We start from the raw sequence: 18,190 nt of genomic DNA on the forward strand, positions 1-18,190 counted from the left end.
ATGGGTTTGGTGGTTTTAAGGATTAAGGGAAGAGTCAACTGTATAATGATACAGAAATGAATAACAGCTGAAATTACATGCAGGTAGTTTTTACATACAAGTACAGTGTAATAAGTGAATCAAATCATTAATATATATGTATATATGTATATATATATATATATATATATATATATATATATATATACATTTAAATACATAGTAAAAGTAATATAAAATTGGGAATATAAAATTCTTTGATATATGAATTGTCGGTTATTCTATTAAGAATAAGTATTTAGCATATTTATTTATGCATGACTAACATTTATGTTCTCTTGAGATTTTTAATTTATTTAATAATTTATATGTATAGTTTAAATATGATACTGTATGCAATTTAATTGATTTTATATTAAGTCAAATCTTTCAAGTTATTAAAATGGCCTTGTGATATAATAGTAATGCACCTGTACATTTATAGATTTTTTTTTTTTTTTATGATGGATCTCTCCACCAGTTGCTTTGCTCTGTACAACTTATTTAACAATCATTCACAAGGAAAATACAAGTCCACTAAATATATAAACTACGAAACTATGGTTATGAAAGATTAAATTAACATATGCTCTTCATTTGTTTTTATTTAAAACTTTTTGGTGATTGGGGTGAATTTTGGAGAATGTCACTTTAATTAAATGTATAAAATGTTGACGTGATGCGCATAGGTTTGCTATTTGTTTTAGAAAGCACAATCTGTCATCAGTTTGCATGAGCCAGTAAAAGATCATGATGCTTTCTGAGTGAAATCTGTCCACTGCCTTAGTAACAGATGCTGCTTAATCCTGGTTACAAGGCTAAGCTGCCTGCAAAAGAGATGAACGTTTTAATACATCATCTAAAAAAAAAGGTTTAAAAGGACATTTTGGCTCGACCTGTGCACACTGCACATAAATCAAATCCAATCTTTCAGACTGACCGTCATTGTGTAAGTGATGTAATTTGATTTGTTTGTGCAGACAGTTTAGTTCATATCCGGTGTATCTAAATCATCACTTGCTATAAGCGTCAAGAAAACCTAAAATGTCCATCCGCTCATGTCCATCATGACATCTTGCTGTTATTCCGAACTCCTGAGGCACATCAGAGTGACATTTTGAGTGACATTTTATACATTCATGCAAATACATACTGTATGTCCAAAATCATTGACTTGATCAAAATAGCGAATGTCACATAATGGGAAAAAGTGAGAGCACAATATAAAAAATATATATATAAAAAAAAAAACTGACTACAAATGCTCTTCTGACTAAACACATTTTAGGCAAGTATGCCAAAAATCTGTTTTCTGTCTGTGTGAAGTTGGCTGCCTCAGTGTTTCTTGTCATCTTGACTGATGATGCTGTTAAACTTGTATTTTCATCATGCTAACTTTGTCTGTACAGAAGTGGCAAGGTGAAGCATTTCGAGGAAATACTACACAGCATAGCCGAGAAGAGCTGAGCGTATGTGTATGTAATCTAATGAGAACACTTGAGTTGTCTGTTGGTTTAACACCATGAAGAATGTGGTTAGTTTAGGCTTCAGATTATATCCTATTAATCAGAAGAGAGCTGTGGGCCACAATAGCACAATGTGTTCGAAGCTCTCGCCGTAGACTTCTCAAACACACCTCAGGGAAATCAATGTTGTACAGCCTTACCATTTTCAGCCCTAGCACCCAAGTCTGAGAGCATTAACAACAGTGAAACGCCTCCAGGCTGAGGCAGGCGTTATGATGTCCGACTAATTAAAGTGTCCCTCAGCTCATTTATGAAATTACTTTTCTACAGTTGTTTGCCATCTCTAAATGCTTATTGTTTCACTGGATTAACATGGCAGATGTTGTTGCTGTCTGTTCGGACGTATTCATTTAAGTGTTTAGAGTTTAATTGATTCCATGTTCCGCTAATCCAAAAACATTACGTCAAATGTTTCCTTCATGAGAGCATTTCCTGAATGAAACTAGCCTGTTTTGTGCAACAACAAAAAAAATTGTGGGCTATGAAACATTGAATACACAATAGGGTCGTATCCATATTATCTTTCACAAATGACATATGTGCCACCTACAGCAGGTTGTGCTACATTTTTACTATTGCTTTCACAGTTCAAAACGTATTCAAACTTACCAAGTTTTGGGTTTTTCTCTTGCTTTGTGGACTTCTTTATACTATTAATAAGAAAACATTTTGTAGCATGCCAGTTGTTTTTTAGAGGGAACACATGGTTTTAGTCTGGATCCAAACCTGACGTTTGCTTCAAAACGTCATTCACAGGAGAATCTGTAACACTGGCTATACATTGTTTTCATTGGTCTCATAAAAAAGGAGTCCTGGTGGGCTTGGAAAGGTCAGGACTAAATGCATCTGCTGACCTCATTTCTCTTCTAATTAGAATAAAACTGAAACATCTGCCGAACAGACATCCATCCAAACCCTCTTGAAGACTGAGTGATGCAATGCAATTTAAAGATTGGGTCATATAAAAGTATTTCGATCCTTTTTCAAAGCTTACAATCAGGAAGAGTTCAAATGGTCAGTTTCCACCACAAATGCCATCACCTTTTCCGATCTCAAAATACTAATGGGATGCTGTTAAAAAATGTCAGAAACAAGCGAATCTGACAACATTGTCTGGGGGATCTAATAAAACTAATCTTTGTGTGTGATCCTGAATACCGACCCATTATCCAAGGCATGAGCAACGCAGGGGAAGGATGCTATTAAAACCCTGGCTGGTGCATCAGGGAAAGTTTGGATGGACAAGCGGCATACATTTAATGGGGGAATTGGCAGGTTTAAAATGGGTGCTGTGTGATGGGCGGCCATCAGGGCTGGGGAGTAGTGTGGATAACAAGATATCAGTACATTATTGACATTGTTCACTGCAAAGTAGGTTCAGAGAGCAGATGCACATGATTAGAAAGCCAAGGGAAAAAAAAAGATAAACATAGAAAGCAGGGAAGAAAGGGACAGACATTTGGAAAAGAGAAGATAGGTGACAAAATAAACAGAAGGGAGAGTAATAGGAATATTCCAGGGAGCATGTATCCCGGTTCCTGCTCGGTTATGATTATGCTCAACTGTACCTACGATGTAAAGAAACCTTTTGCACATAATGATGTTTGAAGTGAGCATGAGCAATGTAAAGTACACAGACAGAAGTAACTCAGTGCTATCTTTTAAAACCAGAGTTTCCCAAGCATTTTTGTGTTATGTATCTCAAAAGCCCTATCAGTAGAGCTTCATCAACACCAAACCAGAAATGTGAATTTTGGTGAAAACAAGTCTATGAAAACCTCCATAGTCATCAGAGTTGTAAAACAAGTCTTATTGCTGAAATGCATGCAGTTCAAATCAGTCGTGTGAGAATTGTTTTATGACCAATTTTCCTACATTGTTTCATTAATGGTGCCTATTATTTGGTTTTCTTTCATTATAATGGAACTGAAAAACATCGTGACATGAATCAAAATTAGTTATTCTAACTAATTACTGCTTTATATGTTTAAAAATTCCCCTGGGATTGACTTACAGTCAATGTGACCACTTACTAATAAGTTAGTAATAATGTTAGTAATTATGTTTGGATGCGAATTGCAGATGAATAATTTTTCAAAATAAATGGTGTACATGCAAATGTATGAATAATTATATATATAAACAAGATACCATAACAAGTATGTCATAATTTTTCAAAGTGTCTGAGAAAGTGCAACATACTTATCACTGCAGGTTCTCACTTTGGCAGTAGTTTAATTTTACTTCAAGGCAGCCATGAATTTGATGTTTTCAATTTTAGTGGCTTGACCCTTTTGACTGACTCAAGTCTCACCTCCCATGGGCATAAAAAAAATCGGACATTAATTCAAGCCCCTCTCTCTTTCTCTAACCTGCTTCAAATTTTTTCTTTTCTTTTTTCTCTTCTAAAAGAAGGAGAAATGAAACAATCACAAATCAGGTTTGAATGATCCTATTTGAGGACCATATAAGGACCTTAATAAGCTTATATCTATACAATTTATGAGAGCATGTAAAAGCAGTCATAAATCAGTCTGTGAGATTATGACAGATCGGCATTAGTTTAACCTAATCGGGTGTCTTACGTTCTCTTTCAGTTGAAGTGACCTGCATTTACCGCAACTCAAGACGATGAGTCACAGATTGTGAAGGCCATGAAGGACATATTTAAAAATAAAACAAAACCTCTTTGGCTCCAAAAAATGGGATGAAACCAATTGCCAAAATCATTGTCTTGTCTAGCAAAAGACTATCATCATTAACCACCACATTAGGTGTTTGTAATACTGTAGAATATTGTGACTACAAGCATGCTACCTCAGACTTTGGAGAGCTGTTATAAGTCTGTGTTCAAGAGTTCTGATCATATCACATAAGTGAAACATTTTACATTATGCGACTACTACTCTGAAGAAAACCTTGAACTCAGAACAGATTTTAAAGAATTATGCAGGCACTTAAATCTACAACAAAAGGATAACTTCACATACAATGTGAAGGCGTGCATTCCACTAGCTATTGTCAGTCTTTTACATAGTTGTATGAGAATCATAGGAGGTCAGTGCATTTAGCCATCCCTCGGTGAGTGCTAACGACTCCAGAAACTCTGCTTCCTGCTGAGTTGATGGTCTAGCTGACTCTGACAATCGCATTTTCGACATTATCATTATCACGATAAGGCCGACCAATGAGCTTCTTCTCATCCTGAAGAATCGTTGTCAGGTTTGAATCTGATCCAAACTTCCTCTCAGCAAACTCTAAACCACATGCATCAAACGCTGCTTGTTATTCATTGTGGTTGCATAAATGAGTGTTTTTCTGTGGTTCTGCAACACCAAAATGACTTCCTAATTCAGTCTGAAATAATTTTTTCTTCATTTAGTCTTTCTTTTGCATTCTTAATAAGTGAGAGTAACAAGTAACAGACCTTCAACAGAAGAGGATGAGGTTGGTGTAACCGCTCCTACCGAGTTGTTTTAGGTCGGCCTGTGGGACGCCACCTTAAGTATATACATTTATACAAGTCTCTAGCGAGTTTGTCATGGATCATAAAACAATGACCAATGATGACGTAGCATGTGGTTTGCTTGGTTGCAAGTAGGCGATAAACAATCTAAGTCTGTCCATTTGAATACAGCCGCTCCCTTCTACCAAAGTGTAAACCCTGACAATATGTCAACATCAACCCCAGTTCTCCTCCATCATTCCCAGCCTTGGTCCTCCGAGAATCAGCACGGTCCCATTGTGCTGACAGTGGTGTAGTTGAACTTAGACATGGACGCGCCGGTGGCTGTGACCTCATCGTCACCTTCCCTGAAGCCTCTTCTACGGCAGGGCCAGCAGCAGCAAGAGAAAGTGGTGAGAAGCGCCTTTCGAAAACGCTTGTTCATAAAGCAGTAGATGATGGGGTTGACGCAGGCAGATGTGTAGGACAGGAGGTGGATGAACGAGATGGGGGCTCCAGAGAGAGCCCTGTGGGCGGAGGGAAGGTCAAACGCTTTCCAGGTGTTAACGGAGTATAGGGGCATCCAGCAGATGAAGAACATGGCCACGATGACGATGAGCATACGGATCACTCGCTTCTTTGCCATCAGTTTAGCTTCGGAGGTATTGCTACGGGGTCGGTCCACCTTTGCGGAGCCCGTTGGGGTGAGGGCTGACATCTCCATGGAGTTGGGCCTCTTGGACACCTGGATGTAGCAGCCGTCTCCGTCATCGCTGGGACATAAGACTGTGGCGCTAATACCATTTTTCATTCCTGTAGAGAAAACATTGCATTTTCCTTAAAAAGAAGCTCTGAGTAGTCAGATAAACACACATCAAGAGAATGTTTACATTTTGAAGCAGATTTGCATTTGCTGAATGTACTGTAGTTCTAAGGTGGCAGATAAAAAAAACGTTTTAGGTAAGCTCAGGTTTTAGGCTTCTTTTTTTTTTGTGAATGAAATGCTGCATCAAAACCGCTTTGTTGTTGTCATGACATGCAGCACACATCTTGTTTTCTATTGGTCGTGTACAAAAAAATGACCATCTTTGCAGTATAAATGACCATCTTTGCAGTATAAATGTGGCCATATATATATATATATATGCTTAAATAGATCCAAGAAGGAAAAAAAATCCCAATTCAGTATGCAAAAAAAAAAAAAAAAAAGATAAATATTATATGGGCTGGGTTTCCCGATAACGTTGTCTCTTAGCGCTCTACGAAGACTCTTAAGGTATAACTTAACTAAAGGTATACCATTGATAGGCGTGTTCCCCGAACCATACCTTAGGAAGCTGCTTAAGATATACCTTCTTACGTGCGACGTTACCAGGTGCTGTCCATGGCGATGGTGCTGAATTGGTTGATATCGATGGCTCGAGAATCAATTATTCTCTCGTGCAGGGGCTGCTTCACTGCATTATGTGAGAAAGCGGTGTTCTTTATAAAAGAAGCACTTCAGAAATAGTTGAAATTGCATTTATTAGGACTCATGAGATATAAAAAAATAATCCAAACTATAATAGCCTATAATAGCCTAGCCTAAATATTTTAAAATTGTATCATATACTGCTGCCACAATAACCATTTCAAATGTTTACATGCTTTCAACTCTTTCCCATTTTTGTTCACTGAGGTGGAGCTGCGATGAAATATTGTTCTTATAAATACTTTCCAGCATTTCAGTAATAAAAGCATACCTCTTAGGCACGGTGCTCGTCAGTGATCAAAAAGGAACAGTGAATTTTGAATCTCTTCTTATAAACTCAGAGATGTGGATTCAGACGGCAATTAAATTCCCACGCGACCTGTTTGTCAAAAAACAGTAGGTACTAATTTGGGCAGGGATTTTTACGCGGGTTTGGGTGAGAAAAAAACACTCACATTATGGCACTAAAATCCCCGACTTGCCCCTGTAAATGTTTAAAATACCGTACCGTACGAGCCCATGCAAAACAATTAGCGTCCGAATAGGACTTAACTGATGCTTTCACTGGTCTTTAAAAGTGCTCCGCGGACGGCGCCGTCTTTTAGAACAACTATTCGCTGTATCGTTACCATAGTTTGAGCAAACTCCCCACCACAATCATTCCCTTTTAAATAGACTATTAAGCCTTTAATGGTTTGCCAGCTGATGTACCTTTGGATAATATAATTAAAAATGTAACAACAATCAGTGTAATGACAATTTTATTCTTTGCATGAAAACACTTGAATTAGCCTAATTGAATACTGTCTGGGTGTATTAAAACTTTAGAATTATATTCGTATAGACCTGCAACTATAAGGTAAAGCTAAGAGTGGTCCAGACCAACCTTCCGAACGTATGACTTACAGAAGGTATACTTAACTAAGAAAGTTTCGGGAAACACGTATTAACGATAAGGTACAGCTTAAGGTGTAACTTAAGAACCACGTAGCGTTAAGAAGTTTTCGGGAAACCCAGCCATGGTCATTGTTGGTTTCACTTTTTTAATGAATGCATGTATCAATTTAGATCAATCTGAGACTTTCTATTTGAATTAATCATAAAATATAACATTTATGATGTCTGACGTTATTGATAAAATGTCATTTCAATTTAGTCAATGTGGTAAGCAGTGTGGGTGAATTAATTGGAGAATTTTTTGGGAGAAAAATATGAATACAAATACACTTTCAAAACCTGTAATAATGATTTACTCATGATCAAATTACTCTTATGAACTGTTATTTTTAGACAAAACGACTCACAAATCAGTCTCAAACTCTTTCACCAAATTTTAGTCTGAATTACTCTATAGAGGTTCACTTTCCTGCAGAGTTTTGCTCCAACGTTGATCAAACTCACCTGCCTGTAACTTTCTATTAATCCTGAAGACCCTGATTAGCTTGTTGAGGTGTTTTATTAGGGCTGGAGCAAAACTCTGCAGGAAAGTGGACTTCAAGGGCCAACGTTGAGAACCCCTACCTTAAGGAATCGTTAAATGGAATCATAATTATTACATTTCTTATTACATTTCACAGCTCTTGTTTCTTTCACTAAACAATAACATTTATAAGACCCCACAGCAGGTTGTATTTTGACATTCTTGAGTTTCCATCTTTTGCACAAATTATTAGCAATAAAAATGGGAAAGGAAATTACATTTTGCTAATTCAACTGAAAACATCTTAATGGGTAAAGTGGTGACTCAGCACTGGAGAGTTTGAATGCTAGATTACTGCAGCCCAGGGGAAATGGGGCATATTTATAACATTAATAAAATGTGATTTAGTCAGAACAGCGGAATTCAGGATGGGACATAATCAAAGCAATCCAGCATATATTAACTTCTAAGGGCTCCATTAATGGGCAATTTCAAGGAAATATTCAAGTCTATATTGTTCCTTACTTTTTTAGGGGCAATTACAGAAAATTTTCACAGCTGCAATTATCTTTTTGAAAGTCCTATAGGTCACATTTCATTACTTAGGACTGGCCATGACTCTACACATAGACAATTAAATCCTCAGGGCAGGTCATGCAATATGGTCACAGCGACTAGCACGGTTAATACCCTTTAGGATGGTCTGGGGCTTACTAAAAAATGACACTAAATCAGATTGTACTGTGTTATCGCCTTCATAGGTCTCACCGCACTGTCCCTTCTTCTGTTCCAATTCAAACTGTATTCCACGGTAGAGCTCACGAGATATGAGCCCATAAGCGATGATCATCACCACTCCAGGAATGAAGAACAGAACAAATAGCAACAGGATGCACCTGAAACAAAGATAAACCTTTTGAAACTCCCAATCATTACACAAGCTTGCTCTTCAACCAACATTCTCTATTATACTTGAAAAATGTTTCACCCGGATAATTCAAAACATTTTTAATTATATACAGATTTATTCTGATTATATTTTAAATATAATTAATTAACATCAGAAGTGCATAGCCATGCATCCGCACATCTTGAAGGAAACATATTTGTACCTACAATGTCTATTACATGTGATAAAATCCCATGCCTAGCCTATATTCAGAAATATTCAGAAAGAATAAGGAAAGTGTACAAGCAAACTCAAAGGATGAGCGAGAGAGAGGGAGAATACTGTTGTCACCCCTTGCTGTCTACGTGCATAGCAGTAGCTGTCATAAAACATGAATGTGTCGCAAGAGGCACCCAGCTGATGTTTAAGACCCTGGCTCCTTCTTTATATGTTTCTCTGTCTTTGTCTTGTACAGAGACAGACACAGACAACCAATGATGTTATTTTATAAGTAATAATGGGATGCTTTTCCCATTAAAGGGATGCTCCAGGTTCAAAACAACGTAAGCTCTATGGACAGCATCTGTAGCACGCTCTCAATTACCACAGACAATAATAATTTGAATCTGCATGTCAGTATTCGAACAAACATTGTGTTTACAGGTATGCAGTTACAGTATAAGAGAAGTCTATGCGGGCAATGCGTTCTGGATGCTTTAAAAACTGAAATGTGCAACTCATGTTTTAAATAAAGCACTTTATTTTTGTAGATGGTAACATCTGATATTCTTGTACTTTATCAGGTGAAAGTAAAAGGGTTTAGCAAATGTACGTCATGACTGGAGATGGATTTAACTTTGCCTAGACAAGGTTAGTAAGCGATTTTATCTTGTTACCGTCAGTGTGACATGTTTAATGCTTAAAGCTGAAGTGTTTTTTTGTGTGTTTTTTTTACAATGTTAAAGCTGCCGTCGGCAACATTGTTTTGATCATATTCAGTGAAATTGACACTATAATCCGACAGAACAACATAAATAAGATGGTTTTAGAAAAAAACCCGAGCTTCTAACTCCACCTGGAGCGTGTTATTTGTTTTGCAAAAATCCACCGCTCCCGGATCATCGGGTCCAATCAGCGCAGGGGGGTGTGAGATCTGACTGTCAATCACAGGTCGTGCACACGCCACAGATCCCCCCTCACTCGAACACGTTAATATCACATGCACACGCCACGCCTGAAGTTCGCCTGGAGATTGCATGAAGCGTGATGGCGGAGAGAAAATCTACTAACAAGCTTCCAATTCCTCGGTTATTGCTATCTATGGATAGATTAGCCAGGGCAGCCTACCTCCGAGTCCATGGTGTTGATAGATGCTGAAGAGACGGACGCGTTCACAGAAAATCAGGTACACACGCACAGTGACGCACTGACGAGCACGACCTCGATGGGAGGGTGCTCGCTGGTAGTGGGGAGGGGCATGAGAGTTGTAAACATTCAAAATTTTGGCTAATCGACCCAATCTGCCAGACTTGCCGACTGCACATTACTAATCGCCTGCCCGTGTTGCTGGAATCCTCACAGTCGTAAAGGAGATAAAGCTAGGCCAGTCACTCACTGTGAAACCGTTCCAGATGGCAGCTGCATCCAACTTGATTGGTTATATGGAGGAAACATTGGTTATTGTCCCAAGGTCCTGTGTTAGAAGCTCATTGTCATCGCGTCACACTCATGACAGATGCTTCTCTCATGGGCTGGAGAGCGGTAATGGAAGGCCGCTCACCTCAGGGTCTTTGGAGGAGTCATCATGTCTCTTGGCATGTCTCACATACAATGCCTGGAGATGATGGCTGCCTTCATGGCATTAAAGCACTTCCTCCCAGACCTGAGAGGCCATTATGTGCTTGTCTGCACAGACAGCACATTGGTGGTCTCTTACATAAATCACTAGGGGGGTCTGCGTTTGCGTCCACTATGCAAACTGGCGCACCAGATCATCCTGTGGTCCCTAGGGAAGATGCTCTCTCTGAGAGTGGTATACATCCCGGGGTACCAGAATGTAGGAGCAGACATCCTGTCGAGGCAAGGGCTGAGGCCCGGGGAATGAAAACTTCACCTCGAAGTGGTGTAACTTGGACCACATAACCAGTCACATGGGTCAATTTTCTGAAATTGAGATTTATACATAATGTGGAAGCTGAATAAATAAGCTTTCCAATGGTGTATGGTTTGTTAGGATAGGACAATATTTGTGCTAATATGCTAATATTATATATTGAAAATCTGGAATCTGAGGGTGCAAAAAAATCGAAACATTGAGAAAATCGCCTTTAAACTTGTCCATTTATGTTCGCGATTGTGCTGCATTCACTCATAAAAATAAATGTTTTCTATTTACGGTAGGAAATGTACTAAATATCTTCATGGAACATGATCTTTACTTCATAGCCTAATCATTTTTGGCATTAAAGAAAAATCGATAATTTTGGACCATACAATGTATTATTGTTGGCTTTTGCCACAAATATACCTGTGCTACTTGTGACTGGTTTTGTGATCCAGGGTCACATATAAGAGGTTTAGGGCCAAGCTGAAGTGGATATGTTTGCGTCTCAGGATACGCACTGTCCACTTCTCCCTAACACACCCAGCCCCCCAATTGCTCTGGTCCACCGGGACGGAATAAGTCTACTCCGAGTAGAACCGTACTGGCCGAGCAGAATATGGTTCGCAGACCTAGTGTCCCTCCTCGACGGTTCTCCCCTAGATATTCTGGTCAGGAGGGACCTTCTTTCTCAGGCGGGAGGTGTGATCCTTCACCCCTGCCCTGAGATATGGAACCTGTGGGTTTGGCCTCTGAGGGGGCCCAACGCATAGACTCAGGTCTCTCAACTGTTGACTAGAGTACTCTCAACTACTAGAGTACTGGGCTATCCCCTTCCATACTAAAGGTGTATGTGGCAGCCATAGCTGCTTACCTTGAGACAGTTTCAGAAAAGTTTCTGACCTTAAAAACTGTGTTCCTTCTAACTATATCTTCTCTAAAGAGAGTAGGAGATCTTCAGGCCCTGTCGGTATCCCCCAGGTGCCTTGAGTTCAAGGTCAAGGTATTCCTTTACCCAAAGCCAAGCTATTTCCCCAAGTTGCCGACCAATGTACCTCTGCGCCTAGACACGACCAAGACGCATGATGTAGTCAGCCAGATCCGGGCCGTATCCTGATCCGATGGGGGACCTGCGCCTAGACACGACCATTTATACATTTTGATAATAGTGTAAACCATTGATACATTTTATTTCAGGATTCTTTGATGAATAAAAAAGTTCAAAAGAACAGCATTTATTTGAAATAGCAATATTTTGTAAAATGAATGTCTCTGCTGTCACTTTTTATCAATTTTATTTAATAATAAAGTATTCAATATTTAATTAAAGTATAAAAAAAAAAAATCATACTAAGCCCAAACTTATGTAACCTCTATGGCTCTATCGAAATAGTGCTTCAAAATATTTTTTGCATTTCAGCCTGAAACTGTCAGAGCTGTGGTGTAGTGGTCTGTGCACATGTTCTGGACACTGTTGGCTCAGGATGAACCAGATTTGAGTCTGACTCTGGTCCTGTCTGGATTCCACTCAAGTGTCACATGCGTTAACGCACTAATTTTGACAGACCTAATTTTTATATAATTAAACATAAACATATTTATTATATTCCTTTGCTCACTCGGTTCCTCCCTGTCCACACCTGTGCTCTAGTCATCAGTTGTGTCTAAGTCTGTATGCTGGCTCGTTGGCTCGTCATTTTCACCAGTATCCTCACCCTCCACACTTTGTTTTTTAAAGTAATCAGCTATTGGCCTTTACATTTTTAGACGACATTCCTAAATGTTCTGAATTCCTAATTTGTGCATTTTATCATTCGTGCACGTATACATGACTGATAATTGGGACTTTGAGCAGCAGCTGCTGACACAACGGCAACAGCGTTTTGATTTTCTGTTGCACATGCATGAATTTAACAACTACTTTTTGACGTTCTACTATAACTGTCTACTACGGGAGAATAGCCGATTTGGCGTAGTCGATAATACGTGACAGATTAAATAAGTCCCTAATGCAAGTGCAGGTAGGCAGACCTACAATTATGTGCGTGACCATGCACTCGCACAAATGCGACCACGTCAAATTTTGACTCACTCATTCTCAGTCTCTTTTGGCTCATTCTCAGAAAATGGTCGCAGTCTGAAGCCCTGATAAGTGTGTTACTCCACAAATTAGCACTTACCACGCTTGCTCCACCTCGATCTTCGGCCAGTCATGGCGGCACATGTGAGCCGTGATGTTGTTGGGTTTGGTCAACTTAATCAGGGTGCTGAAAATGGGATAGGGTATCATAATAAGGAAGGACAGAACCCAAGTGGAAGCGATGACTTTGTAGGCGTGGGATCGGGTCTGCCATGCACGTGACTTCAGCGGGTTGCAAATGGCACTGTACCTCTCAATGGCTATAGCCACCAGACTGAAGGTAGATATGCAGACGGAAATTCCTGTGATAAAGCAGAATGACATTTTTTATCAAAATCTGTACATTTACAATGCGCAAACTGCAGTCAAAAGCTTAAAGATCGTATCTAAATAGTTTATCCACCGGGTCCTCTGATTCAGTTGCTCTTATCGTTACATGTATTCACTGCACATCTGTTATTTTTTTCCGATAGCTTGATGCCTTGCAAAATTGAAAGCGACAAATCCTTAATACGTTCTCCTAAATGTACAAAGCTTTGTGAAAAACATTACGAAATGGCATTCTTGTTGGTGAACGCTGTAAAGCGAGATTTCCGACAAGCCCTCATGTTTGAGGAATTACCCCGATGCCCCAAGAGCTTTGATCTGATCTCGCCCACCGCACCACAGCTCATCCCAGGGAAATTGTTCTTTGCTTTACAAATCCCCTTCCTTCTCCGCCTCATCAAAAAGCAAACAGTGGGAGGGAGGTTGTGTTTGGCACTGCGTGTTGGATGTGCTGCCCTGTCGCACTCCGACACTGTGTGTGCCGCGGGCCGCTCGCACACACTCAAGCAAATAAGATCTGCTCTCTTCTGAACTATGTCATCTCCAGTGCCTCCATCAGACAGTGACCATAATGCTGGAGAAAAACATCCTTTAGAAACTCTATCTGATCACCATGCGTGCAAGGACAAATCATGACAGTGTAATTGTTTTCGAGTCACCATAGCTGATTAGTTTCTTTTGACTTTGTGCCCATGACTTTTTTACAAGTATGCTACAATAGTCCGATGCTGTCCAGAACAGAGCTGTCTTAAGGTTGTTTAACTGTCTCAATTTATTGTTGATTTTTCCTTCAATCCAATTGCCAGAAGTCCTTGTGTGTCAAATCTGACTTGGCATTGTATCGGTTGGTACTGGATGGGCATTGACTTTCAATTAGGGAGGTAGTGATCCATGAAAAAGTGCAGATCAAGCTGGGTGCATTCATACATATGCCTACATCAGTGGCTAATTTCTCAAAGCGAGAGTCAGTGCCAATATCTGAAATCCAGGTAATTGTATTACAATTTAACAGTAGTCTCACATAGCAAATTTGACTTGAATCATATAATTTGGTTCACTGGTTAATTTTTACAGTATGTGCAGTTTGGGAGCCACAAACTAAAATACATGAAACAGTGAAACAGTTTCTGCAAAGAGATGTACAGGAAATACCAAATGTAAACTATAGACGACACTATACGTTACATGTACTTACTGTAGTAATAATAAATTATGCTAATTACATGCAACTAACCCTGAACCAAACCTGGTAGCAGCACTTTATTTTACAGTCCTGTCCCACACATACATAACATGTACTTATAATAGTGATTACAATAACTGTAATAACTAGATACTAACCCTGAACCTACTCTTAAACCTAACCTTAACCCATGTAGTTACCTTATATTGCTTATATTATGTGTTGGCACTACATGAATCATTGGCATTATCAATGGGCAGAATATTTTTAAGAGAGGGATTTATTTATTTTTTAAGATTTACTTTTTTATTGGCCTTTACTTCAGTTCATTTAGGTTCCCCATAAGTGGAATTGAATTATTTTCAGATTTTTTGAGTGAATAACATAAATGTCCAAAATAATAATACAAGCAATGATTCTGAATCCTTAGGTGTGGCGAGCATCGGCCACTTTACCACACACAGTGCATCAATTCAGTTATAACGCTTTATTCCATCATTGATCATGATGAATTACTGCTGCCACGATTGAGAGAAAATTTAATCAAACAGGTTTTTTTTTTTTTTTTTTTTTTTTTTTTTTTATCAAGGAAGGCTTGTTTGCACAGAAAAGACTGACTTCATTTAAATAGTCATGCCACAGCAAGCATTTCAATGATGATTGCACCTGGATTGAAAAGTGAAAAAAAAAGAATATCTTTCAACATTTTGAAGGCACATACATTTCTGCAGATGGGAATAGTGCTTGAAGCCAGTGCATTTGAAGAAATGACAGTCCATCTTACCCATAAGATAGGCCACAATCTTGCACATAGCAGCTCCAAAGATGAAATCCTCCAGCAGATTGGGAATAAGAGTGAATGGCATGCAGAAAACAGCCATCATAAGATCACTAATGGCCAGGGAGAGCAGGAATGAGTTGGTCACCGTCCGCATTCGCTTATTCGCCACCAAAACCACAATGATGAGCAGATTACCAAACACGCTTAGCAGGAATATGAGGGAGTATAGCAGTATGCGCAGCGAATCCATGTCTGAAAGACAAAGATCAAATAACAGAGCAGCATATTAAAAGACAGATCTCTGCTTTTGAAATGACAAAATTAAACAATTAAACCTATAAAACCTATTCTATCATGTTTGATACGCAAATTTCTATGATGTCTGATTGATAGTTTATGCTTTTTTAGCAAATAAAAGTTGTTTTAGTATATTTCTACAAATGTCCCCTTTGCGGTATATGTGTCTTTTTGCTGTGAAATCTTTACTGATTTTTATAACTTTTATATTTTTAGTAATGTTTTAACATGAACATTTACTGGACTGAAGCAACTTGATTATCCATAAAATAAAATAAAAATCATTGTAAAATAAATCAAATATGATAGATTAGGCTTTTGAGGAATGTATATTTGTTCCTCTAAATTATCATTGAACTGCTCTGTATTATATATTTTGTTCCCCAAAATAAAAACTACAGAACTTTGTATCATTACAATATGCATTTAAATATAATCTTTCTAAGACATATTATTAGGAGACATAGAGTGACAACTGAAACTTACATTGCATTTTATATAAATACTGTAGTCTATTATTCTGTTAAAAAAATCTGGAGATATCAGCAACGACACTAAATTGCATATTTTTGCTCAGTTTGGGTCTAGTGAAATTGATTAAATAAAATAATTTTTCCCCCTCAAATATGAGATCCATATTCTTATATTTCATACAATAAGAGTCATAATGCATCAAGTAATGATACTAAAGCAAAACACACATGCAACCTGTTTTTTTTTTTTTTTTCACTAAACTTTTCCATTTAATATATATATATATATATATATATACAGTAGTCAACATCTGAAGTGGATCAAAAGTTATACATGAATTTTGAACAATAACCGGTCTCGTCTTAGGACAACTTTGATGAACTTTTTTGATCCACTTCAAATTTTGACTACTGTTAGGGCTAACTTTGCACATATTTAATTACTGAAATTGTTTAAAAGGTCTTATTTAATGAAAGCCTCCACACTCTCATTTAATTACTTTTTGGGTTCATTTTCCACACTGTCAACAATTTCCTGATGTAAATGATATATTTATATATGAATCACAGATAAATGTAGTTATTTCTAAATTGTGCAGAGAGGAAATAAATGACCTAAGAAAAACATTTGAACAATTTGAAGCTCATTGTGACATTTTGGGTAGAGATTTTAATTAGCAAGTAATGGGACTGGGATTCGTATTAGATTAATAAACGGAATGCCTCTAATGGTTCTCAATGCAACCGTGTGCTGGTAATGGAAAAATTCCAGCCATCATTAAATAACATCTCCAGTAAGTATAACAGCTCACTCAAACACTTGCTGTGTGTTTTTCAGACATGGCTGATGGATTCTGTTTTTTTTAGCTGATCTATGTGGCCATAAATCTCAATTTTGACACAGAGAACCATTCTTCCTGCTACAGCCTGTCATTTTATTTAAGCATTGAGTTGGAAACTTGATATCTGTAACTGAAATGCTGATGTGTAATTGGAAAGTTGATCAATCAAGAAGGAACTGCAGTGATTAATGGAGAAAAGTTGCAGAATTACAGCAAAACAATATTAGAATATGAATCGTAATTCTGCACGAACGTCATAAACTTCCAATGTATTCATTTAATGGGATCATAAACATGGATCCCTTAATTTGCCACTTCATATTTATATGTTTGAACCGAAAGTTCCAGAGTATTCAACCCCTAAATGATAGTGATCTATCCATATGGCTAGCATTATTATATTTACCATAAACAGGCTGTGTTGTACGGCTACAAAAAAAACTGAAAAAAACGAATACATTTTAAGTCAGGATCAGATAAAGTTTGCATAAATGTTTCATACCTTCAAGATTTATTATGCTAATACTAGACTGTATGCATCTTATCAGAATCTGTGTAGTTCCTACAGAGCTGACGTGGATTAAAATTCATTTCCGCTGAGTTTAATAAAGACATGACACTTCATGCTAGACAAGATACAATCATTGTAATGCCACAGAATAAATAAAAAGAAACAGCAAAACATATTAATGATCAAAGTAGATATGTTATTGAATTTTATATGACATTTCAAATTATTTGTTTAGTTGGACAGGAAAAAAAGGAAAGTTCAGTGATGTAACCAAAGATTCAGGGTACCAAATGTAGAATTGTGAGAATCAGTCATTAAAAAACATATTTACACTATTATTCTGAATATGAACACACACCCCTTATTGTCTAAAGTGGTTATGGCCTGACATTTTAATTCTTTATTAAACTTCATCTGATAAAATGTAATAAATAAAAACACACACCTGGGCAAAGCCATTTGCATATGACTGCCTCTAGAGCACTGATAGTTTTACATCATCGCACCATGCCCCGCCCACTGGTGTTCAGTCACGTAACTGCTGACACGTCTACACCGGATGTGAGTGTTGTGCCAAAAGAAAATAGAACCCATTATAATCATTGATGCTGTCTACACTGAATACAGTATACTTACTGCAAGTATACTTACTGTACACTAACTGCATACAGTATACTTTCCAAGAGTAAAATAATGTTTGCTTTGACGTGACACAGTTTGACAGTTCTCCTTTTTATGTAAAATTGCAGTTTATTTTAAATGATTT

General features: G+C 37.8%; 1 protein-coding gene across 1 annotated transcript in view; it reads right to left on the reverse strand.

The window, feature by feature from the left end:
• Positions 1–1,270: 1,270 nt before the first annotated feature.
• cckbrb (cholecystokinin B receptor b) overlaps positions 1,271–18,190 on the reverse strand; it is a 60,032-nt gene continuing 43,112 nt past the window's right edge. Inside the window, exons 2-5 of the mRNA XM_082175833.1 lie at positions 15,305–15,553; positions 13,051–13,312; positions 8,649–8,776; positions 1,271–5,802 (exon numbers count right to left, since the gene is read on the reverse strand). Of these exons, the coding sequence (XP_082031959.1) occupies positions 5,273–5,802; positions 8,649–8,776; positions 13,051–13,312; positions 15,305–15,553 (1,169 nt within the window). The 3' untranslated portion in view covers positions 1,271–5,272. The remainder of the gene's footprint in view (positions 5,803–8,648; positions 8,777–13,050; positions 13,313–15,304; positions 15,554–18,190) is intronic.

This window comes from Leuciscus leuciscus (assembly GCF_965113295.1).
Source record: "Leuciscus leuciscus genome assembly, chromosome: 7".
In the NCBI taxonomy this organism is placed as follows: domain Eukaryota; kingdom Metazoa; phylum Chordata; class Actinopteri; order Cypriniformes; family Leuciscidae; genus Leuciscus; species Leuciscus leuciscus.